The sequence below is a fragment of the Nanorana parkeri genome, unplaced genomic scaffold (genome assembly GCF_000935625.1).
Source record: "Nanorana parkeri isolate BGI_ZX_2015 unplaced genomic scaffold, ASM93562v1 scaffold1148, whole genome shotgun sequence".
Classification (NCBI taxonomy): Eukaryota; Metazoa; Chordata; class Amphibia; order Anura; family Dicroglossidae; genus Nanorana; species Nanorana parkeri.
In genome coordinates this window covers 12,890-38,733 of record NW_017307416.1, presented here as the reverse complement: position 1 = coordinate 38,733, position 25,844 = coordinate 12,890, and the positions used below count along the sequence as shown (strand labels likewise).

Here is a 25,844-nt window from a genome sequence, read left to right as displayed (position 1 = left end):
TAGTTTGGACACTATGCACACCACCATTCAAAATCAGATTCTCTTTTGAAAGTCGCCCGATCAAACTTGTGCCCAATTTCAGTATGACAGATTCAACAAACTAAAATCTAGAGAAGCGTTTTGGATATTTACACTGAAAAACCTCCATGCTCATTGCCTCAACAAGATTACAGAAATTGTGGAAGATTAATGCTCATCTGTCATTCATGTCCCAATGTTTATATATATATATATATTACACACACACACCCTGTTTCCCCGAAAATAAGACCTAGTACTACCCCAAAAATAAGACCTAGTTGTGACCATTCCCAGGGTCGGTGGTGGCATAAGGGGGAACTTGAAGAGCCGCGGGAGAGGCAGGACAGAATCAGCGGTGCCACCGAAGCCAGCGCTAGAGGAAGCAAAACGGCACAGGAGAGAGCAGAGCCGCGTAAGCTGATGCCTCCTCTATAGCGCCGGCTCCTGTCACAGGCGGAGTGATACCGAATACACTCCGCCTGTGGGGAATCGATAGTGAAAGTGTGCTTCGCTTATTCTGGCAAGCTATTGGTTAGTAAATTGCTCTTGGAAAGGTACGGCACCCCCGATTGCCCTGATCACCATATTTTTGTACATGAACACATGTAGACTTTTCTACATGAATAATATATATATAATGCGGCCGGAAGTCCATTTTCCACGCTGGAATGCACTTTGCGGATTTAAACATGACGTGTGCTCAGTGCGCCATTGGCAACCCTATTGTTTACTAGCAGAGGGCATCAGCAAGGTCTCTCCCAGGTAAACATTTCAAAGCAGACTGGGGTTTCAAGATGTGCTGTTCAAGCTATTTTGAAGAAAGAAACAGGCAATGTTGAGGACCCTAGATCCAGTGGTCGACCAAGGAAACTTAATGCAGCAGATAAGACCTATCATGCTTACTACCCTTCGACATTGGAAGATGTTCAGCAATGCCCTCAGTGCCGAAAACAGTGGGACCAAGGTACACCCATCTACTGTCTGGAGAAGTCTCGCCAGAAGTGGTCTTAATGGAAGAATGGCACAAAAATATAGGAACTGGGGTGCAGAAAAATGGCAGAAGATGCTCTGGACTGATGAGTCAAAATTGTAAATATTTGGCTGTACCAGGAGGCAGTTTGTTCACCAAAGGACTGAAGAGAAGTACAATAATGAGTGTCTGCAGGCAAAAGTGAAGCATAATGGAGGTTCCTTGCAAGTCTGGGGCTGTATTTCTGCCAATGGAGTTGGAGATTTGGTCAGGATCAATGGTGTCCTAAATGCTAAGAAATACAAGCAGATGCTTATCCATCATGCCATCAGGGAGGCGTGTGATTGGCCCAAAATCTATTCTGCAGTAGGCCAACGACCCCAAACATACAGCCAATATAATTAAGAACTATCTTCAGCATAAAGAACAAGTAGTCCTGGAAGTAATGGTTTGGTCTCCACAGAGACCTGATCTGAACATGGAGTCTGTCTGGGATTACATGAAGAGACAGAAAGATTTGAGGCAGCCGCCATCCACAGAAGGTCTGTGGTTAGTTCTCCAAGATGTTTGGAACAACCTTCCTGCAGAGTTCCTTCAAAAACTGTATGCAAGTGTACCTAGAAGAATTGGTGCTGCTTTGAAAGCAAAGGGTAGTCATACCAAAGATTGATTTGGATTTCTCTTCTGTTCATTTACTTTCCATTTTGTTAATTGATAAAAAATAAACTATTAACATTATTTCTGTAAGCATTCTTGCTTTACATCATGTTTTGTTATCTGGGAGTAGCCAAATGTGTTTTGTGGTGTAATTGGTGTTTAAGCTGTGTGTTATAATAACAACTTTGTGGAAAGACATTTTAATTTACTTTCCCCCCCCAAAAAACAGTCAAAAAAATAGACCTTCAAAAACACTCACCATGCCCTTACTAAATACCATGGGGTGTCCACTTCCCTAAAAGGGGTAATTGTGTGTTTGTACTTTTCTAGCTTTTAGGGCCTTGAGAAATGCTATAAGTTTCTTCTATACCGTTTACACCATAGTTTGTAGACTAACTTTCGCACAGACTAAACAGTATGCACTTATTTGCAAAGAAATGTAGCAGAATACATTTTGGCCTATTTTTTTTTTCTTAAGAAAGATTACTTATAAAACATGAAATAACAGAATGGAAAGAAGTTTTTTTTTAATTTTGGTATTTTTTCCTGATAAAATGCTGGTGGTTCGAACAGAACGAAAATTCCTATTAATGCAAATCCACTTTATTGATAGATGTTATGAAGACAAGCACTTTTGGGAGTAAATGACAAGTGCAAGTTACTGTATTTTGAGCTGTGCTATCCAGTCATTGCAAGCACCAGTTATTTCTGGGATATCCAGTTAAGGAGTGCGGCAAGGTATATGGACTTTCCACCTGGAACTAGTCACAGAGGATGCAGCTTGACCCTTGCAAGAGCCATCAGTAATCACAAGAAGGGAGTGCACCTTACCAAAAAGTGCAGTAACCCCGGTTTAGGGGAGAAAGGCAGAAAGACATCCTCATTTAAATGAAAAGCTGACACAAACCATAGAAGAAAAGGCGGCTTGGGACGAAGCACAACCTTGTCCCTATGCAACTGCAAGAAAGGCGATTTGCAGGATAAGGTCGCAAACTCGGAAACCCTATGGCCACCAAAAAGGCAACCTTCTGATAAAGGGTCAACAAGGGGATAGCACGAATATTCTCATAAAGGAGGCTTTTGTAAAACAGACACCAAATTTAGATCCTACGGAGTTACAGGCGGCCAAACTGGGGGATCAACATATGTCACCCAATGAACAGATTTTTCCCATCAGCGAATTAGAAGCCAGGGTCATTGAAAAAGAACTACTGAAGCTGAAATCTGACCCTTAATAGTGCTCAGGGCCAATCCCTGATTCGCTGTGCACTGGAAAAAGGCAAGAATCCTAAATATGGAAAAATGCAGAGAAAGCAACAAGGCAACACGCCAGGTGAAGAAAAAAAAAAGAAGGCCTTCCAAGTACAATAATAAATCCTCCTTGAAGTAGACTTTCGTGACTTATGCATGGCAGGAATCACTGACTCAAACAACCTCGGTCTCTCAGCACTTTGCTCTCAACAGCCAGGCCGTTAAAACCAGCAACTGTAAAGCAGGATGAAACATTGGTCCCTGACACCAAAGAGAGGAATCAGTAGGCGCCAGGGAGTGTCCGTGATGAGACCTATCGGATCAGTGTACCAAGGCCTTCGAGGCCAATACAGAGCCACTAGGGTCCCTCACTATCCTGTGATGTGAAAGACAGGAGCATCAGTAGAGCAAAAACATAGATCAGACTGTACCCGTCCCACGGCTCTACCAGAGCATCCATCACGTCCACCCACAGATACTGTGAACTGGGCACAAAGCAGTCTACCTTGGGGGACTCCAGACGTGGACCTGCTAGCATCTTGTTTCAATCACAAAGAAAGACTGAATACCTCCAAATGGAGAGACCACTCCACCTGGTTCAGGGTTTGACAAATGAGTCGGCACACCGGTTGTTTATGTCCACAATCTGCACTGCAGACAGGACTGGAACTGGCTCTTCTTCCCAGTGAAGATTGTGGGCTACCTGCAGAGTGGCTGCCGCTGATGGTGCCCCATGATGATTTACATATGCCATGGCCATAGGCTTGTCTGATTGAATCTGAATCGGGTGCCCCTGCAACAGAAGAGTCCAGTTGTGAAGAGAAAGATGAAATCACCCGAAGTTCCAACACATTGATCAGAAGCAATGACTCCAACATCCAGCAAGCCTGAATCAAAACTCCTCCTCAACCATCAGTCACCACCATCGAATGGAGAGGAAGAAAGGACTTCCCGGATATCTGCAACAAAGACTGAAGCCACCACCCCAGCGAGGCCCTTGTCGTCCTACTCAACTGTCCAGGGATTCTGGGGACTTCGCAAGAATCTCCCATTGAAGAGACCGAGTGTGATGTTGAGCAAAGGGAACCGCTTCGAAGGACACCATCAGACCCAGAACACGCATGCAAGAGCGAATCAAAAGCCACCTGCAATGACGCACAAGTCAAACATGGGAGGAAACCTTCAGGAACTTGTCCCAAGGAAGAAACACCATTGCGTGATTAGTGTCCAGGACCAAACCCAGATATTTCAGGTGATGGGATCAGGGAAGATTTTAGGTTCAGAATCCAACCAAGTGCCGTAACATATTTATTGTTATATGTTACGGCAGAGGTTGGTGTGCAACTAGACCATCGATTCCACCAAAAGATCGTCCAAATAAGCCATGCCTGATATCCCACAAGGTCTCAGGAGTGCCAGCACTGGGGCCAAGATCTTGGTGAACACTCTGGTAGCCAATGCCAGGCCAAGGTGGAGGGCCATAAATTGGTAATGGTCCTTCCCTACCGCAAACCACAGGAACCTCTGATGGGTTTGACAAATAAGGATGTGGAGATAAGCATCCTTGATGTCTATGGATGCTAGTAAATCTTTCTGCTGTAAAAGAGGCCACCACCAACTGAATGAACTCCATCTTTAAATTGCAGACCCAAATGTACTTGTTAAGAAACTTGAGGTCCAGGATGGGACATACATCATCCTTTTTGTGGACCGTGAAGAGAGATTTTTTTTTCCCTCTGAAAAGGCAACTCCTTCAAGGCCTTCTTTGACACCTGATTCACCGATTAACACTTGAGCTACAGAAGTCTCCTGAAAACTACCACCAAAACTGAGAGCATGGACACCAGAGGTACGGCATCCAAGGCATTAGACAGATACTGAAGTCCCTGCACCAACTGATCTGCAAGTTCAACGTAGGCCCAGGGCCACATTCTCACCAGCGAGACCGGCATGAAGCAACTATGCCCATTCTGTAAAGACCATAGCAGAAGCTAAGACTGGATGCAGCAGGATTCCAGTGACAGAAAACATGGTTCAAAATATCACTTCAGACTTCCTAGCGGTAGGGTCCCAAAAGGAGAGAGAGTCCTGTACCAGAATTACTTGTTAGAGAACTATGGGGTTAGGGCTTTTCCCCATAGTTCTCCTTAGGGTAACGGGAGGACACAAACAAGTGTCCTCCCTTCACCCTAAGCTCAGTATACCGCGAGCTACAGCTCGCGGTATACTGAGATGCCGCAGCTGAAGCGGATCCTGACAATTATGTCTGGATCCGCCCAGCTGCGTGAGTGACAGCTGGCTCTGCCCATCTAGAGGCAGAGCCAGCTGTACCCACCCCCGTCCGTTCCGTCAGTCAGCGCTGGAGGAATGGAGCGGGGAATCTAGCCCCTCCCCTGTCAAGGCAGAGAGCCGTGACAGGATGGAGAAGTGAGCGAACGCCAGTATGTGTTCGCTCACTTCCCGATCTACTGAGCCGACCTGTGACAGTTTCATTGTCACAGGTCGGCTAGAACTATGATGAGTGAAAAGCACTCGCCTCATAGTTCCTCCTTTAAGTCTAGAAACTAGGGATGCACCGATAAGTTTTTCGGTATCGAGTACCGATATTTATATTCCGGTACTCGCCGATACAAGTACCTCCCTGCACCGTGTAATTACCCGCTGTCCGCTTTCTTGATTGCCCGGGAAGCCGGCTCCATGCTGTTTGGCTGGCCCGATGCTGATCGGCCCGGGAAGCTAACTTCCTGCCCAATGAGCATGGAGCCGGCTTCCCAGCCAATCAGGGATCCAGGAGGCTGGCCATTACCTGCAGCCCAGATTCCTGATCAGCATCGAGCCGGGCCAAACAGCATGGAGCCAGCTTCCCAGCCAATCACGAAGCCAGGCCAGAGTCATTACCCACCTGCCGGCTTCCTGATTGGCTGGGAATTATACAGAAAAACCTTGGTGGAACGATGAACCTTGCAAGTACCAAAAGTAACAGGAGGTTTCCCCACCAAGCCCGGTACATCCTCAATGTTAAGGGTTTCCCTCACAGACAAGGGCAGAGACCAGTGCTTTTTCTTGAAGAATGGCCAAAGATAAGGCATTCTCAACACTACCAAAAGAATCTGGTTCTTGATCAGAAGGTACCAGGTGTATCACCCACCACAGAAAGGATGAGACAATGCAGGAGAGGAAGGGCAGCATCTTCTAGCAGGAACTTTGGACAGAGCATGCTCAATGCGTAACACAAATAAGTCCATAGCTTAACTAAAGCATTCAAAAGATAGGGGGTATTAGAAGAACCTGAGGTATCCAGAACAGTGATGAAAGCGAGACACCAGCGACCGCCCCCATCGCAGTTAGGCATAGCTCAGGAGCTGGCAGACAAACAGAAAATGTGCTCCATGTCATTGGATGCAAAAGAACCGCTGTGCAAATAAAACAGTTACCCAACCCCTGCTGCAGTCAGGGCAGCTGACCAACCCCAATACCCCACATACATACTAGATGGGGAGGGGCATCGCCTAGAGTACTCTTGTAGAAACCGTTTCTCCAGGGGGGGAAAAAATCGAGCACCTCTGGGTGGAACCAGGGTGCCGCTGGGCCTGCAGAGGGACACTGGTCAATCAAGGCCGGCTGGTCATATGTTCCCTTAAAAGATGCATCTCACAAGCTGCTCTGCCACAACAGAGAGCCATCACAGCCAAAGCTGCTGTAGTGAGGAACTGAATGCGCACGTTGGCAGGACTGGGGAAGTGCCCAGTCTGAAAAGGTGCCATTTACAGATACCCTCTGGACCCGTTCCCGTAGCCAGTTCTCTATCCACGTACACACCACCTCATCTATGCCCATAGCCCTCAGCTTGTGTACTAGTTGCACAAGTATTCACGACTATACCCCCCTTCCAAATCTGGTAGAGCAACCACTGCCTGCAATTAAAGCTGCAGATTTGAAGGTAAATCTATACCAGCATTAAATGTCTATTGCCTAAAGTTTTCCGCTTCCGTTTGACGGGGTTCCTTTAGGTTGGATGGGAATCACTGGCAAACAGCAATTTTCAAGCCTTACTAAAAAGATTCTTTATTCAACTAAGATTTTGGCTTTGGCTGGGATATTCAGGTTCATTATTTAAATCACTCCAGAGCAGCTTTGAGTGTTCAGGGTCATTATCCTGCTATAAAGTGAACCCTAAAATTGACTCTATTATGCTCTAAATATTGACCAATTTTCCAGCCCTTGCTGATTAAAATCAACTCTACAACATATCACACTACTCAGCTGGGTCTCAGGGTGATGAGCAGTATTGGCTTGCCACAACACATTGTTCGATAGCAAAAATGTGAAATACATTTTTCATTTGTGGTGTCTTCCACATGATTTTTGTCAAACTCTAAACTAGATGGTAGCTCCTTAGTCTTCCTGGTTCCCTTCAGAGACTTTCAAATTTTGGGCCTTGCAGAAAAGTATATTTTGAGACTGTGTGACACTAATTGCACATAGTTGGATGATATTCCACAAATTATGGCTTCTTAAAAACTTGAGCTGCTCCAACATGTATTTAAGGGTTTCACAGCAAAAGGAGTCAATTATGCATTCGGTTTATTTAGAAATTTGAAAACTGTTTATTTTCTACTTTCATGTATGGACGATTGCTTATATCAAATATAAACTTGCAATTAAATCATTATAATCTGAGGTCCCAACACTGCACTGTGAGAGAGTCCAAGGGGGGTTATCTCTTACGTAAAACCAATGTATACAGACGGGGCAGATGGAATGGATGCTTTACCTAGTATTTCTTTTAAGTAGGCATTATTACATTTTCAAAATACCTTTGCCAGCAAATGGCTACATAGTCAGGTTGAAAAGCTAAGGTCTACTACCTTAAAAAAAAGGCTTTATAAAAGGCAGGAGAAAAACACTTTTCTAACTGCCAGAAGGAAGCTCACAAACTAAATGTATTAGTGTTGTGAGAGGGTTTACTTTGTTACTTTTTTAAATAGAGGGATGGAAAAGGAAATTATTTTACTGCAAGTCTGATTTGGCCCAAAGGGGTTAAACATACAAAACAAGTCTCAATCTTTTAACTCAAAATGGCATATGTGGTCAAAATATGTTTCAAGCATCTAGATATTACAACTTCCCATTTAAACACAAATAAAAGTGCAGTACGCATTCAAGTACAGTATATTATGGAGTTCAAGCTTTTTAGGAACATGTGCATGTCATCTCTTGGTCCTTCTTGGGTCTCTTCCATTAGTTATGTTGGCAACTGTTGACTGTATGGGAACAGCTGGTGGGGTCCCTGTGTGCTGATTTCCAGGCCCACGTTCATTGGCTCGGCCACCAGTTGTAAGATTAGGAAGATAATTAATGCCTCCTGGTGAAAAGAGTGACCCATTACCTGTAATGAAGGGGGGAAAAAAAAGTCAATTTCTAATTTTTCCAGCACAAGATCCTACCTGTTTAATTATACCCGCACTACTTTCACTTAACTATGAGCTGGTTGCCAGACCCAAATACAATTAACCACCACTGTTTTTTGAATTCAACAGACTTTATCCTACCTGTGTTTTGTGTTGTGTGACTATTTTGATCTCCATGCATCTGAAGAGAAAAAAAATCATACCCGTTAACATTTTTATACAATTGAATGGCTAAAAAACAAATTTCAAGTCTAAGTTACAGTGGACATATTTGTAGTAGCATAAAGCAGATCTCCAGCTAAATGCCATTAAAAAAAGTATTGTTTTCATGGTCTAAATATTTTCAGTTTTCAAGAAGCAGTTCATTCCTGCCACACCACATGGCTAGAATGGCAGCAACAACTACAAAACAAAATTAGATTCCAGGCAATTAAACTAGCAGTATTTTAGATGTATTTTGTATCCCAAGGGATTCTGCTTCTCAACCATATAAGTAAGTCACCAGAACTCAGATATCCTCATTTAAGTTATTTTAACATCAGCATTTCATATAGGTTAATAAACCTTATTTCTACACAGCGCCATCTGTGAGATCACTTCAAGCACCTCCTGGTTACAACTTGGTCAAGCACCAAGGATGTGTAACTCAAATCAAGGCTTGAGGTATGCTTCTTAACCATGTTTTATGTTTGCCTGGGTCAGGCTAAGGAGAGGTTAACTTAAAGTCACCATATATATTTAGCAATATTTTATCTATTAAATGTTTCAGTAAAACACACTAAAAAGTCTAACATGGGGGAGACTTACATTCTTTGTTTGATTTGTCTTTGGTGGTGGCTGCTGACCAGCAAATTCTGTATTTGGCTCACTGAAGTTTGGGGATTCTGAATATACCATACAAAATCTACAGGGAAAAAAAAAATATTTAACAAAAGATGTTCTGACTTCTCAACATGTAATTTACATCCAAGGACAGGCAGCAACATACTCAACAAGAGGAACCTGAGCATTTCAAGGCTACAGCACAAGTACATGCATTTATTTATATTACAACTAAAAACATCCACACATACAAAAATATAGCTGACAGAATTAATCTAGTAGTAGCAAGAAAAATCCAAATTTTTCTCCACTAAAATGCCTGTCAAAAAGTAAAACATTATGGATCTGATTTACTAAGTCAATAGAGGATGTTCACTTGGCAAAGAAAATTCACCTTGAAAAGAAAGTTCACTTTGGAAAATGAAGGCAAAGCTGTGCTCATTTGAAACAATGATGTTTAAGGGTAATACAGTCTGGATGTTTGCTTCCATTCAACTGGATTATTAAAGTGAAAATCCCATTCATATTTCAAACTGAACTTTCACTTTGCTAACTGGACAGTCTCTATTCCTTTAATTTGAACACTATTGTTTCTGGAAAATAAGTTGTTTTTTTTCCTTTAGGTAAAATGCAAGCTCTTAAATGATTGCTACCAACTCACTATAGCAATTAGTGCCTTAGTCATGAAGTCTATGTGCCAGATTTCCATTTTATTCCTGCACCTTCATAGTACAGCAAACATTACTTGCCCTTTCTGTGCATCACTTTTAGTTGGAGGTACTCTGTCCCTGCAATTCTACTTTGCTTGACAGACTTCTCATATTCACCAGCAGCACTAGCTACAGGCAAAGTTAATGGTACAACATCAAGTACTTAAGGAAAGAAGGTCTAGGAGCTTGCGGTTTCATGAGCCTTGAACATTGCATTTACGAACAATTGTTATGGAAAGTTAGAATATGTGAATGTATTATCTTCCATAGTTTCTTCCATAGATCACTTAGACTGAACATGGGCTTTAAGAGCAGGGTTAACCATCCGGTGGTACCTGTCACCTAGATAGATGGGAGGGGAAATCTCCCTGGCAACATGTCAATATCCTGACAGATTCTAAACCCTACCCTTTTAATTATTGCGGAATTTGGAAACAAATTTCCTTCACATTATGTCCAAACCCTTCTACACTTTATCAACTGGAGTTAGGATGTAATGCAAACACCTTTCCAACATTGTACAAAACACACAAAAATACTTAACATGGCACCCAACTTCTAAAAATATAGACAGTGTTTTTTTTTTCTTTTTTACAGTGGGACTATTACACGTCCTCCATGTTTCTGGACATTTTAAAAGCACTACTACTGGGACAAGTATATTAAGCTTTTCAAAAGATAAAGGACGAACAACATACATTTGAAGAATTTAGATTTACACTTAAATATGCTGGTTAGGCTACACTGTAAACAAAAACACAAAGCTAAAAAATAATTGAGACGATACAGAACTGGCACATGGCCCCACTGTGAAACACATGGTTTGGACTTTTTAAAATTTGCCTACACACCTCTTTAGAGGTAAAGCAGATCCATTTAAGCCAAGTCTAAAAACTGCAGGGAACAGAGGCAGATTGGTTACCCCTATACACATAGAAGTCCCTGTATATCTAATTTTCCCACCATTCATCTTAAAGAACGCTGAATAAAACAGGAGAGTTTATTCCACTACATATATGTGAATATTACATGTGAAAATTGTTAGAATGGGTTATGTTGGCCCAATATACCCCAAGCACATAATATTGGCCCCCTATATATTTTGAATACAAACACTTTTTCTGACTTTACAAGTTGTTTTGTTTTAGTAGAAATACATTTTCCTAGCTTCTCACAACTAAAAACTAACTATGCATTTAATTGATAGTTACGTACATACAAGTTATCCATAAGCTTTAAAAATGAAAATAGTTATCATGCACATCACTTTAGGTAAAGTATATGAACTTTGCACAGTGACAAATAGGACAAACCTGGCATGACCATGGTATTACCTTTTCACAGCCCTAGAGGGGGGTCCCTCCGATCAGGGTAGTGTGTGGAAGCTCGCATTGCGGCTGCCTGCACCGTACCTGGCCTGTGAACAAATAGAGGACTTACATTTTTCAGGCCATCAGTCCTTTAACATTACAACATAATAATGTTTATTATGAAAATGTGTGCAAACCAAGATTCACACACAAAAGAATGTCATACCTCTAGATGCCACCTAAAATTAAATATTTTGTATGCAGTGAAAAATGTGCCCTCCCTATCCTTCCTACAGCCCTATTTAAGCAGAATTACATTGTTGTATGTAAAGTGGATACTTACAATATTCTATTCTGGGGGAAAGAATAAGAAATGTAAAGACTGTATGGTGTTTAAAACAAATTAGGTTACATTAAAGCTGAACTTTCAGGCAGAGCTAGAAGTAGGGCTGCAACTAAATAGTTTCATAATAAATTAGTTGGCCGATTATTTTTTCCATTAATCGGATAAAAATAAATACCATCCTTAATTTAAAATAATACACACAGATGCAGTGTCTGTGAAGGTTCTCATTCATCCAGGTCATGGTATATCTATAAAAAATAAGTCAAGGCAACTGGACTTGCTGTATTTTTCTTGAGGGTGCAATAGCCCTTTCAAATTGCAATAGCCAATAGCAGGCTGGCTATTGCACCCAATTCACGCTGTGCCCTTCTCCCAGCATGGAGGAGAGAGCTAGAGGATCCAACCAACTAATCGATAATGAGTATAGTTGACAACTATTCTCATTATCAATTAGTTGGGTGCAGCCCTAGCTAAAAGACACAGATTAATGCAGCTGTGTTCATTAACCCTTACCAAGGCTTTTTTTCACATACGTTATAATCCACATTTTAGGCCTGAAAATGACAAAAAAACTCCAAATATATATATATATATACACACACACACACACACACACACACACACACACACACACACACACACACACACACAAGATCCTGCTGTAGAATAAAATGGTGGCAGTTTCATATTTTGATGTCACGCGATATTAGCGCAACTAGTTATCAAACCGAGATTTTTGTTAAAAATACACTCAGTTTTAGCGCCAGATAACCCAATACTCAATTTTTATTTATTTTTTTAAATATAAATGAGATGATATGTAAATAAGATTCCCAACATGCCAAGGTTAAAAATTGCACACTACATCGGCCCCTGGAAGCAGTCTGTGGAATCGCTTTCAGTGTAAAGCCAACAGTCCGCTTTACACATGTAAACAGAGTCCTGGCAGAGTCTGTTTAAAAGGGGCCCACTGCCAGCAATGTATGACAGTTAATACATCACTGAATGTATTTTGTCAAGCAAGTACCTGAATTTGATTTGGTATTAGCCTCTTGCAGCCTACTGTACAGCAGAGCTCAGAGAAGGAGGGAGAAGTGAAAAAAGCCAATCAGGTGTGGAGCATGCAGACAGGAAAAAAATAACATTACCTCTGTCTGCAGCTTTCCACTACACCGTCCAGTCACATGAAGAGCAGACGTGTACGTGAAAGTGAAACTGCCAGAGAGAACAAGTTCCCTCCCCTGCCATGCAGGACTGTGCAAGTGGCAGTGTGCAAAAAAATCTCAAGACTGGACGGACAAAAATAAAATGGCTTTTAGTCTTGCATGTAAAATCCTTTTCATGGAGTACATTACAGCACATATGCTCCTTTAACCCTTTTGCTGTCTGGGCCATTTTTTTCACATGTTAAAAATGCACATTTTAGTCCTGAAAGTCCCCCAACATTTTAAGCCTGGGTCCTGCATCATACTTCAAGAAACAGATTTTTCAAGCAAGACAAAAATCTTATTTTCTCAATCATGCATCACAGTTTGCAGGCTCCTTTAAAGGTTAGTCATGGGGAAATCCAGATGCCCAACTGAGAAGTGAGCAACATAGTAAACACCACCAACAGGTGCACATAAATCAAGTAAGAGCACGAAGAATGCAGAAAGCAGCACAAAGCACTTGGCGACTAAAAATGGCATCGGAGGAAGCCTGAACATTTACCTGGCAGAATTTAAACATGTGAACACAAAACCAGGTAACTGCCTTGCAAATCTGGGAAACCGATGTCTGATGCTGAAAAGCCCAAGCAGCACCTGGTTGAATGAGCTTTAGCTGGAAAGGCTTTAGCTAGACAGGTGTATGGGACAATCCAGAGACAGTCTGCTTGTCCCACATTGTCAGAATGTTGAGTTGCAACAGTCTGAAGTGAAACTGTGTAAGGGACTGCCTCGAAGGGGGTCACCATCAATCCCAAAACCCACATATGCAAACATATGGGTGTGGAGAGACTAGAGCTTGTCCAGGGTAAGGGGGGTGGGGAAAGAAGACCCTGAACAAGACCGTGTCCAAGGTTAGCCCCAGGTGATGTCTTGGCTCCAGTGCCGATTTCTGAATGTTGAGGATTCATCTGAATGACATTGGCAGTCCACTGCATCTCAGTTCTTCACCAAGGTGCCAACTACAGTTTTCGCTATACTCCACACTCAGAACTGCCACATGAAAGGGGCCGAATACAAATCCTTTGCCAAGTAAAACAACTCTCATACATGTAGTTTATCTGTGTACTTAGCAGTCTGACTAGAGTTCAGCTTTAAGGGGTTAGTTTACACAAGGAGAAAGTAATCATTTTAAGTGGCAAGTTTCAAAATTCCTGTTACGCATAGCACTACAGGTGATAAAGTTCCCAATAGTAATCAACTTACCTTAAAAAAAAAAAAAAGACCGTGAAGAGTATCCTGAAACTGGTGTCTTTCCAAAATATTCTCTTGTGCTATCTGCATTTTCTTGTCGTTGCACAGCAGCTGTCAGTTGGAAGTAGAACACCCAGCAAAGGGCACATACTTCAAGAACTGATGTGTAAAACCTTGCCCAACAGCCTACCGTAAATACTCCAGCTTGACTGGAAAAAAATATTAATTAAAGAAATCTCTAGTCCTTATAGATCAAAGTTCTGTAAACTGCTCTAAAAAGGCTCCTCATAAGCATCAGTAGCCAAAGACATCAGAAAATATACAGTGCTGGGATCTGTACCTTCAGAACAAAGTCCTTCAACTAGCACTTCCAGGAGAACTCCCAAAGATATTTAGGATGTATGAAGATAAACATCCTCTTCATGGCACAGAATATATAGGGAGACCCTGGAGAAAATTGGAGCGGTCACAGGTATACACTGTTCCTGCTTAAATACAAAAAAAAGTGTAGAAAAATGCCCTATGAAGTCATTTCTGTTTGGCAGCCATTTGTTTTAAATAAATTATTTATAATTTTTCAATACAATTAAAAAATGAACATGTGGACATGAAATAGAGTAGAGCAAGGAAACCTAAAACAAGCATCAGTACGGTATATCAGAATGATTGTACATGTGGTCCACTATATCTTAGCTCGGCATTATCTCAGATAACCCTGTCACACCTGACTACTAGAAGTCGGGGAGCATAAATCACAAAGCTTTTCAGGCACTCATGAGAGCGATAGGTTGGGGAATGGAGAGAGGAGAAAAGAGAAAGAAAAAAGGCTGAAAGATGGCAGAGAGTATATCCAGATATTCACCAACGCATCACCAGTGAAACCTAGCCGTCTCTGTACCCGGTTTGAACCCCTAATTGTCGACTCTCAACCACAGGAGTATACAGAGGCAATCATACATCTCGGCCCCAAGCGGGCCAGCTGCCCCCATGAGACACAGTTGGTCCTTTCACTACACCACCTTAGCCAATGGGGGGCAAATAGTCTCGGGACACAGTGAATTCCGTCCAGTAGAACCAGATACGGTTAAACTGAGCCCAGCAGTCATCCAAGTTTAGGACATCTAGAGAAAAGTTTAAATTCACCTCTGCCTGGAAGCTGCCATAAAGGCAAACCAGTCTTTCTTGGATTGTACTGGGCATTATAGTCAAAGAAAGGAAAGAAGGCAACATTTTGGTCCACCATTCACTGTCCGAGGTTTAATTCAGAAAAAAACTGCATTTCACATCATTGGAAAGCATTTAACCTACCAAATGAGAGAATCCATTAATATGGGCCATAGCAAAATACAAATCGCTTAAAGCACAATCAAGAGGGGCTCTGAACATTCCTCTGCTTTTTTATTACCAGTGTAGCCATATTCGAAAGGACTATTACATCCTAAGTCTTTAAAAGATTCCTAGCCATTAGCATGGCGGCACAAAGTCAAATGCTCTTGAGAGTTGGATTTGCCAGTCATTCATCTTGAGTACTCAAGGAACTTGGCCAGGTCATAATCATTATCAGGGCTTGAAAAATTTGATAGTGTCTCACCAGTCAAAAATTTCACCAGTCAGCATGACCAGTCGGACTATAGCCTTGCAATTTATGTTAAAAAAGTTTGGAGACTGATAGAGCTTTCTGTTGTAGGTATATAATCACCACGGGGGTATTTTGTTTAACTATATAATTTAAAAAAGTACCATAAATGTTAAAAAAAACAAAAAAAGTTTCCCTACGTTATGTTATAAAACATTTGTTCTTACCCATATTTTTAGTAAAACATAAAAGTCAGGGTCACGTCGGGTAAATAGACACCAAACATGTCATGCCTTAAATTGCGTGCGCCCGCAAAAAACGCCCATAGGTGACGATTAAAACGCTTTTACTGTTCATCAGTTTAGTGTTATCAGTGATTAAAGGAGAACTATGAGGTTAGGGCTTTTCCCCATAGTTCTCCTTAGGGTAATGGGAGGACACAAATTAGCGTCCTCCCATCACCCTAAGCTCAGTATATAGGGAGCTACAGCTCGCGGTATACTGAGACGCCGCAGCTGAGGTGGATCCCGACAATTATGTATGGATCCGCCCAGCTGCGTGACTGACAGCTGGCTCTGCCTATCTAGAGGCAGAGCCAGCTGTACCTGCCCCCTCCCCCGTCCGTTCCGCCAGTCAGCGCTGGCAGATTGGAGTGGGGAGGGGGGAATCCAGCCCCTCCCGTCACCACTCTCTGCCTTGACAGGATCGAGAAGTGATTGGAGTGGGGAGTGGGGAATCCAGCCTCTGCCGTGACAGGATCGAGAAGTGAGCGAACACCGGTATGTGTTCGCTCACTTCGCGATCTACTGAGCCGACCTGTGACAGTCTCATTGTCACAGGTCGGCTAGAACTATGAGGCGAGTGAAAAGCACTCACCTCATAGTTCTCCTTTAGGCTGGGTTCCCACCTAGGCGTTCGAAATATGCGTGTATGATGCACGTTTTGCGGTGCATGTTTTAACCGCGATTTGCAGCCCACAAAACGCGCGTCAAACGCGCGTTTACGAGTGCTATCCGGCTGTATCCTAATAGATACACTCGCGGAAATACACCCCCAAAGAAGCTCCTGTACTTCTTTGGGCATAGAGCGTTTTTCAGCATGTTCCGACACGCTGAAATACGCCCAAGTGAGAACCATGCCCATAGGAGATGGGATTTCACTTGCAGGGCGTTTTACAGCGCGTCGATCAGCGATGTAAGACGCCCAGGTGTGAACCCGGCCCTAATGGCTCTAAAATTATTCCTCTTTTAGTTTGCGGCGATATGCAACATGTGCGGCACGTAGGCGCACCTGACGCATATATGAGTGTGTATTAGGGGGGCGCGGACTTAAAAAAAAGTTTAAAAAAAATAAATGTAATTCTTTTTTTTTTATGAATCTTTCATTTTTGTATTACTTTTTTTTTACATACAACTTTATTGCTATTACATGGGGGGCTAAGAAGCCCCCTATGGGATAGCCAATTTACATGACGGGTCCTCTTTATGGAGACATCAGGGGTCTCCAAGACCCCTGTCACCTAGGGACCTCCAGAGAAGCTGATGAAGCAGAGATCGGCTTCATCAGCTTCTGTAGCTGGAGAGTGACACCGAATGCAGGAAGTGATGTAATCTACATCCCTTCCTGCATTCGGGGACTGAGAGGAGATCAAAGGGAGTTCGTATACTGAACTCACTTTGATCTCCTGTCACAGAGCCGTGCCGGTCCCAGCCAGTCGGGCACAGCGGATCTCGGGACCGGCAACAGCAGTGACAGCTTCTGATACAAGCAATCGAGCGTCTCTCGAGACGCTCGATCGCTTGACTGTAAAGCTCCCGGCCGGCCGTGTAATTACAACGGCCGGCCGGGAAGCTGCTCGTCGGGCTCCACCGTCTGCTCGTCAAAGACGAGCGGATTTTTGAGCCCTGATTATGGACAATTTTATGTCAGGTATGGTACAGGCTCATTGGTGAAAAGCACATGTGGTACCAAAATACAAAAAGGGCAAAAGAAGTATACCTGGTAACGTGAGCTTAACATCAATAGAGTGCAAAATATTCATAGGAATGATAAGGGACTATATGCAGGAATTTGCCTATGAAAACGGTATAAGTAGCAACCAAAATGGCTTCATGAAGAACAGTTCTTGTCAAACAAATCTATTAACATTCTATGAGGAAGTCAGTGTTAATTTAGGCAGAGGAATACCAGTAGACATGTATCTCGACTTTGCTAAAGCATTTGATACAGTACACCACAAACGTTAATTCACAAATTAAGGTCTATCAGTTTTGAAGAAATTGTATGTACATGGGTGGAAAACTGGCTGCACAAATGGATCCAGAGGGTAGTAATAAATTGTTAATATTCTGGATATTGTGGTCTCCATTAATTATTTTAAAAATTACAGTTAGGTTCCCTCTTAAGTGCCTCTCTTTTAAGGAGAACAAGTTTTAATTTCTGGAGGCGATCTTCATAGCTTGGGCCTTCCATCCCCTTAATTGTTTAGCCCTTCTCTGAACTCTCAAGTTCGAAGATGTCTTTCCTGAGGGTTGGTGACTAAAACTGAACTGCATACTCAAGTTGAGGCTGAACTACTGATTAGATTGGTGTAAGTGGTAAGATTTTTTTTTTTCATCTCTTGCCAAATTCCCACTTTTAATACAGGATAGTATCCTGTTTGCTTTGCTGGCCGCTGCTTGGCATTGCATACTATTGCTGAATCTTGCTGGTCTTTCTCCATGTCCAGCTTCCTCAATGGAGCCCCACTAAATAGTAGTTTGCATGCATGTGCTTTGCTCCCATGTGCATAATCTTAAATTTTTCAATATTAAATCGCATTTGCTATCTTGCAGCTCAGGCCTCAAATTTTATCTAGGTCATGTTAAAGTGAATTTTGTCTCAAGAATTTACTGCCCTACACAGTTTAGTATCGTCTGCAAACACAGAGATTGAATTATTTATTCCAATCTCTGTTTATGAATAAGATAGAATCAGTCCCAAGACTGAACCCTGGGGCACCCCACTCACAACTTCTGCCCAATGAAAAAAAAATGTTTACACCAAGAACTGTATTGATGACACAAGAGGTTAGACGATAGGCGGTTTAATCTTAGATTGCGCACTGCGAGTAGTAAAAATTTGGAATTCACTTTCAGTCAGTGGTATCTGCAGATAGTATAGCTAAATTCGAGAAACTTTTAGATGGGTTTCTTAGTTCACTAAATATACAAGGATAAGGGAAATAAATACCAGGGCCAAGTGTATACAGACATACACAAGTTGAACTGGATGGACCTGCGTATTTATTCAATCTTGCATACTATTTTACTATGCAACTCCAGACTGACCTGTATAGTGACTAAAAATCTAAATTCTATAGACCAAACAGGAAATTTGTCAGACTTTTTAAAAAAATGTTGGGATATTTTGTGCACAGGACCTATGGAAATCAGAATGTAACCAGCCCCAGGAAAAACAACAAACTGAAAAAAGACACAGCGCTCTCATGGGAGTGTGGGGTATGTGCGAGAATAGTCGATGGGGATTGCTGCTCTACAAACGGGGGAGAAACCTGTGGACATAGAAATGAAGCAAATGAGAGCGCAAATCCTGGGAGCGTAAAGGGTGTAGGGACAACCAATGACTGTTACAGGTAGAAAGAACAAAAAATCATCAACAAAACATTCGGGACTTACTTGGGGAGCCGAGGGTCCTGACAGGGGAGGCCCCGATGAGGTTATGGCGATTCGGGACATATTCAGAGTATCCCGGGGGTGAAGGGATAAATGATACGCCAATTTGTACTGAGTGCTGTGTGTGCCGAGGGGCTGGTGGAGAGGCTGCATCTAGTCTTGATCGCAGTGTTTTTAGGACGTGAAGGAGTGGAAGTGACAAAGAGCTGGGGAAGAACGTGCACGGGACAGTGGTGAAGCATACTATTGCTGAATCTTGCTGGTCTGTGAAGGGCTCCTTTCACCACTGCCCCGTGCACGTTCTTCCCCAGCTCTTTCTCACTTCCACTCCTTCACTTCCTAAAAACACTGCGATCAAGACTAGATGCAGCCTCTCCACCAGCCCCTCGGCACACACAGCACTCAGTACAAATTGGCGTATCATTTATCCCTTCACCCCCGGGATACTCTGAATACGTCTCGAATCGCCATAACGTCATCGGGGCCTCCCGTCAGGACCCTCAGCTCCCCAAGTAAGTCCCGAATGTTTTGTTTATTGATGATTTTTTGTTCTTTCTACCTGTAACACATAGTCATTGGTTGTCCCTATACCCTTTACACTCCCAGGATTTGCGCTCTCATTTGCTTCATTCCCAGGAAAAACAAGGCTTCTCCAAAAGTCCACTTTCTGTAAGATTTAACCTAAAATCTGATCAATATTTTTTGAAAGATGCATCTGATTGATGGCATGCAGCAAGATGTATGAGGATCGTCTTGGTCTGGGCTAACTTGTTGATTTTAGCAATCATTCTAAAGGTGACCATACACCTAACCATTGTACAACTATTTTTGTCCCGACATCACACCCTCGTTCAATTTTTATTCAAACCGCCCATAATGCACACACCAATGTAGTTCGCAATTATCTTTCGTCAGCACCCCTAACTGGCTTATTTTTGTTGATCGAACGACCACATTTCTGTTTGAGCATGTGCAGTTTTCATCTTGAGAAGAAGTCAGAAGCCCTTATCTGCATACTGTCAGTGACTCAAAAAAGCCATGTATGACAGCCTTACAACTAGCATCATTCAAAGAATTCAAGAGCTATGACAGGCTTCCTTTTTTATCAATGTCTGAAACCAACAATACATTCTATTTTGTTTTATGTTTTGGCAAGCATTACTTATGCTCCAATTTACAGACAACTAAGCGCGAGAGCAGGGATCCATGCTTGTTTGTTACAAAGGTATTGACCTTTCTGATGTAGTTCATTACAATCTTTGGGCACAGTAAAAAATAAAATAAAAAAAAAAGTACTCACTCTCCTATTTTTTGAAGCTCGCCTCCTCTTCCACTGTACAACGTTAGGCATCCTTTCCACAAAGAAGCATACCTTAAATGAGATTTATGCAATAGATCATTATTAAAATAAACCGTTAAATGTAAACAGTAGAGCAATCATGCTGGAAAAATGTGTTTAAAATCTGCTTTTCTACTATATTTTAAGTTTAATTCACAATAGTGCAGCTTTAATGGTTTAAGGGTCCAACAAGTTATGAATATAAAAGGGGTTACTAGAGAATAAGACAAGCAATGGAAATAGATACAAGTGTGAAGTCCAAAATCGAACATTTATAATAGAATCTGGTTGTCCATAAAGATACCTGGAAATTGAATAACCAGGCAAGCCGATACCCAGTCGTCTTCCAGGGTAGCTCAAGAAAGCGAGAATCTACTAGAGGTACCACTGTCTTCAGTACCCTGCAGGGACCTACCAACACTGTATTGACAACTGGGTGAAACTACAGCATGCAAATTGGAGACAGGCAGAGACACCTGGAAGAGTCCACCAGCAAGCGTAGCTGGAAAAAAATCCCAAATCAACTGCGAAAGGACTGGCAAATTTAATAGACTGATTTCTTCCCTTACATACAGTCGAATGAGGGCCAATTCAACTTGGATGATGCCGCACATCCAACAATGATACATTGATGCATTGCAACAAGGCAGCCAATGTATTCGAGGGGCTGCCAGCAAGCCAGAGCATTTAAAAAGACATTTGTGACAGAACACAATGAAATATAGCAGTGCAAAATGTGTGTTGTACAGGTGTGTTGAGGTGCCGTTCTAAAGGAATGACACTGTAGTACTCCAACATGGATTACCATAACGCTATGGTGTAAATAGGCCCCTAAGGCCACATACTAGATATTTAAAGCCCATTCACACATTTCGAATGGCTCCCCAACCAACTGGGGCCATAACCTTCCACAGAGGTTGCTATTGATCACATAGCACCACCCATGTGAGTGGTCTGGAATGGTGGAGAGAGTGAGGATGGTCAAATGTCCTCAAGCCACAAGTTGCCATCTAAACCACACAATTAGGACTTTCCTTACTGGGAAATTTACTAGAGCACTACCAAACTGCTCCACTAAGGAGTTGTTTATGTGAATGCAAACATTGTCCCATTTGAAAAGTAGGAGCTAGCCAGATTGGTTAATAAAGGTATACACCGGTCAATCTAGAGGGGAACTCCTTTTTAATAAATCATGCAGGAGCGATAGCAGCATTATCTGTTGAAATACCTGTTGACCTCACTAGAAATCTACTGATTTCTCTACCTTTGCGGATATATCTCTTAGCACTGTTCCCAGTTCTCTGAACTACATAGCACCTCCTCTATGTTACAAAGAAGAGGGGGAGGAGAAGTAATTTTGTATTCCTAAAACCATGTCATCATATAGAAGCTCATCATTATAAGCTCAAATTAAAACTGCCTCTATAAATAGGAAACTGAATAGTTGCCAGTCTGGCTAGCAGGCCAAGTCTAAAGCTGCCCACACACCTTACAATTTATCATGCAGATTTTCTGTGGTCAGATGGAAAAAGTGCAACAGATTGGCCCAGGTGGAGATTACTCCTTCCACACAGTTAAGTGTAGATGGAGGAATCTGTTGCACCTTTTCCATCTGACCACAGAAAATCTGCAGATAATTGTAAGGTGTGGGCAACTTTAGCAGTAACTGACACTTCCGGGCATGTAGATGTTCCTGTGTTCTCTACTCCTCCAGCGCTCATTGGAGGGACAATATTGTCAGGATCCTTCCAGCTGCAGCGCGACTCTGCGCCGTCAGCATACAACGGGCAGTAGCCTGACTTTTGTCGAGTTTGGGTCACAGGAGTACATTTGTAAATGACCCAAAAGAAAACTAAAGCCAAAAAAAAGGTTTATAATAGCCAGCAGAAGACATTTGACCATCCTCACACAAAAAAATAGTGCGTTGCCAGCCTAAGGGCTCGTTCACACCAAAAGCGTGTGCATTCGAGCGGTAGCTGCTGGAACGCACCGCCATCGCTGTGAAACTTCTCCCCGCGTTTTGGGGCAAGAGGGGGCGTGGCGATGGATTGTATTCAATGGCACCGCTTCCACGCCCACAGTGCGATCGAACGCATGACAAAACTTTCCCAGCGTTGCCTTTAACTGCAAACGCAAAAAGTAGGGCAAGCCCTATTTTTTGCGTTTGCGGTGGAACACAACGCTGGCAAAGTTTTGCCATGCGTTCGATCGCACAGCGGGCTGGGGGGCGTGGAAGCTGTGCCATTGAAAACAATGCACCGCCTCCCCTCCAAAACGCGGGGAGAAGTTTCACAGCGATCGTGGTGCGTTCCAGCAGCTACCACTCTGGAACGCACACGCTTTCAGTGTAAACAAGGCCTTAGGCCTCATGCACACAGACTCATAAGGCCGTATAATGAATGGCTGTAGACAACTGCATGCGGGTTTATGTCACTACATGCATATACCAACGCATGTGTACAGGCTTACAACGCAGTCCTCAACCAGGGACTTCAAGCTGGCGGTTTCTGCAAGTAGTGACGTGAACCCATGTACAGATGTGGAAAAATGCCTGCAATTTAGGTCAGACAGCCTCATGAGCCCATGTGCAAGAGTAATAAATGCGAGTTTGTCCTTTAATGAACATATGAGATTTTAGCAACCGTGTACATATAGCTGTAAGAGCTCAAACATTGCGATCTGATTGTACTTCGGATTGACCACCAAATATGTAGTGCAAAAGCTTGCCTGACTGGATATAAAATGAATAGATTAGGGGGAGCCTCATATTACATTGCACAGTAAGGCTGTAACTTCAATGGAGAGCTTTGAGTGTTTGGCTTCAGATGTAGAATGTCGCCAAAAACCCTAGGAGTCTATTTATAAATCATTTGCAGTCATTTGCCCTGTAAATCTCCATGAACATTGTGCGAATGCGAACATGGAATAACGCATTACAGCCTCTATATGGTGCAGAGAAGCGTATAAAATGCTTTTATATGCTCATCAGCGCCACCTAGTGGCAATAATGCTGTATTACATTACACCCAGAAAAACAAAATATCAGTGTTTGTTTTTGCCTCTATTCGCACAGAATGACCATTCACTGAGATTCGCAGGACGAATGGTTCTGCAAATGGTTCACAAATAAACTCTCTATCCAAGACAAGTGAAATGCGCTGCACGCCTTCCAGCAGTCAGCAAACATCGGCACATACCCTCTTGTTAACCGAATGATGTCTCCTGGCTGAATAAGGCTTCCAATTTCATCCCATACTGAGACTGTGATGCTGCCAGTTTTATCTGCCACTTTGCAGGATCTCACTTCATGACCATCTTTTGTTTTTGTAACTCTGCCTGTATGAAAGTTAAAACAAAAAAGGAAAAAACTAAACCGAAATTTTAGCATGAAGAAAAGTGAAAGGCAATAGGAGGAAGAGCGATGCCGATCGGCCCACCCCCGGCTTGTAGCAGCAGAGGGCTGATCAGAGCTGGGATCACATGTCTGATCCTCCAGCTCACCTACCATCCACTTACCGATCTCCAGCACAATAAAGATGACATTTAAGTTTTTCTGCCCGGTCTTTACGTCTTTAATGGACACAAATGAGTCGTTCGGCACGTTCATGGTGGTGTCAGAGGATCGCTGAGCATTACTTTACACAGGATGTCTGGAGGGGAACTAGATGGTGTCTATTGGTGACGATCTCCTCGCACAACGCCCGGTACGGGCCCTCGTGTTCAGGGGGAGCTCGGTAAAACACCGGCTGCTGGACTTTTGCTGACAGATGAGAATAAACAGGGACAGTCAGCACTCCACGATCACAGGGCGCTCATTAATACAAGGCTCTATAACATGAGCAGAGGCAGCGGTGATAACTATAGTGAGGTGAGGAAGCCCTGACACCCACACTTGTCGCCTTCATAGGCAGGAGCGCAGCTGCGCCCAACTCTATCACTGAAAGTCGTGTACAAGTGAATGGTTTACACGGTGCTCCTTATACAACTGGCTTCCTTTATAAAGCGTTTCCCTCTCTACACCTCAATAACACACCGTCCTCCCCTCACACCACTTCACAAACATCTGCGAGCATGTGCAGTGTGGCCTCTATATATAACAATAGGATACACCATTATACGAGTCCTACGGGGAGCGTTGGATGCCATTTAAAGAGGTTTGACGTTTAGGTTACAGCTCAGTTCAGAGCAGTACTCTCCTTAGTTCAGGTGGTAGTGTTTGAGATTTTATAGCTGCATATTAAATGCTTGAAGCTACAATATTTACTTCAGAGAGCCTCGGAAATGTGAATGGTACAGTCCTTTGAATCAGCTCGTTCTTTTCTAGCGAGTGTACAAAAATGTAAGACGTTGATTGGGCAACAGGCGAGGAAGAGGCGTGGCCCAGGCGTCTTCTTTTGTCCTCTCTGACTTTAGCGAAGCACACTCTCAGTGTTCGTTCGCATTCGCAGTGGTGAGCGGCTGGGTGTTTGGCAAGTGAATATGTAATATTCTTCAACTGTCCCGAATTACTATGGACTGTCCCAGGATTTGAATAAAATCCCCGTGGGTCCTGGCCGAGTCCCGGCATTGAATAGTTAGTATTATACTAACTGTCCTGCCCCTATGTGCCTAGCAGGCTGTCCCTACTGCAGGGGTGGGCAACTTCAGCCCTTCAACTGTTATGGAACTACAAGTACCATGAGGCATTGCAAGACTCATAGTTACAGGCATGACTCCCAGAGGAAGATGTATGTTGGGATAAAAATGGCCTGGATGGGAAGGGGGTTTAACACCGCGGATGTCAACTGGTTAAAGTACAGCTGGAGGGCCAGAGTTGCTCATCCCTGCTCTATGGCCTTCCTCTTATTGGCCAATCTCCAGCCACCAGAACACCTTTCTACCACTTTAGTCCCTGTTTACATGATCAATTGGTTGTGTGTATTCAGGTGCTGAACATGAAGTTTCCCAGTATAGTCAATGGTGCCTGTTAACACCTGAATGTCGTACTGCTGATTGCCACATGAAAAAAGTCAATGAGGTTTTTATTGAGCAGTGTTTTTGGTCCTATGCACTGTAGTTGGAGCATTTAATGGGTGTGTGTTATAAACCTGCCGCATATAGAGGAGGAGGCTCACCTACATTCTCAAATAGAATTGGCTGGTAAGCAGGGACATTTTGTTATAATGGGTGACCTCAATTATCCGGACATTAATTGGTCAAATGGAACCGCTCAGTCTATAAAGGCAGGTTGATATCCTAACCAGGAAGAATGCAATACTAGATTTATTAATCTCTAATAATGCGGACCTAGTTGCAGACATAACACAGACATAGCAATTAGTGATACATTGGGTAATAGTGATCACAGGGTGATTAGTT

The 25,844-nt window shown here is 42.9% G+C and overlaps 1 protein-coding gene across 1 annotated transcript; it reads right to left on the bottom strand.

Moving 5' to 3' along the window:
- Positions 1-8,109: 8,109 nt before the first annotated feature.
- LOC108796671 (SOSS complex subunit B2-like) lies at positions 8,110-24,136 on the bottom strand. Its single transcript, XM_018568170.1, has 6 exons — positions 24,003-24,136; positions 23,684-23,822; positions 20,448-20,519; positions 9,118-9,214; positions 8,452-8,491; positions 8,110-8,288 (listed from the first exon to the last, which is right to left on the bottom strand). Exons 1-6 carry the CDS (start codon positions 24,091-24,093, stop codon positions 8,110-8,112), a joined length of 618 nt encoding a protein of 205 aa, XP_018423672.1. The 5' UTR covers positions 24,094-24,136.
- Between the last annotated feature and the right edge of the window lie 1,708 nt (positions 24,137-25,844).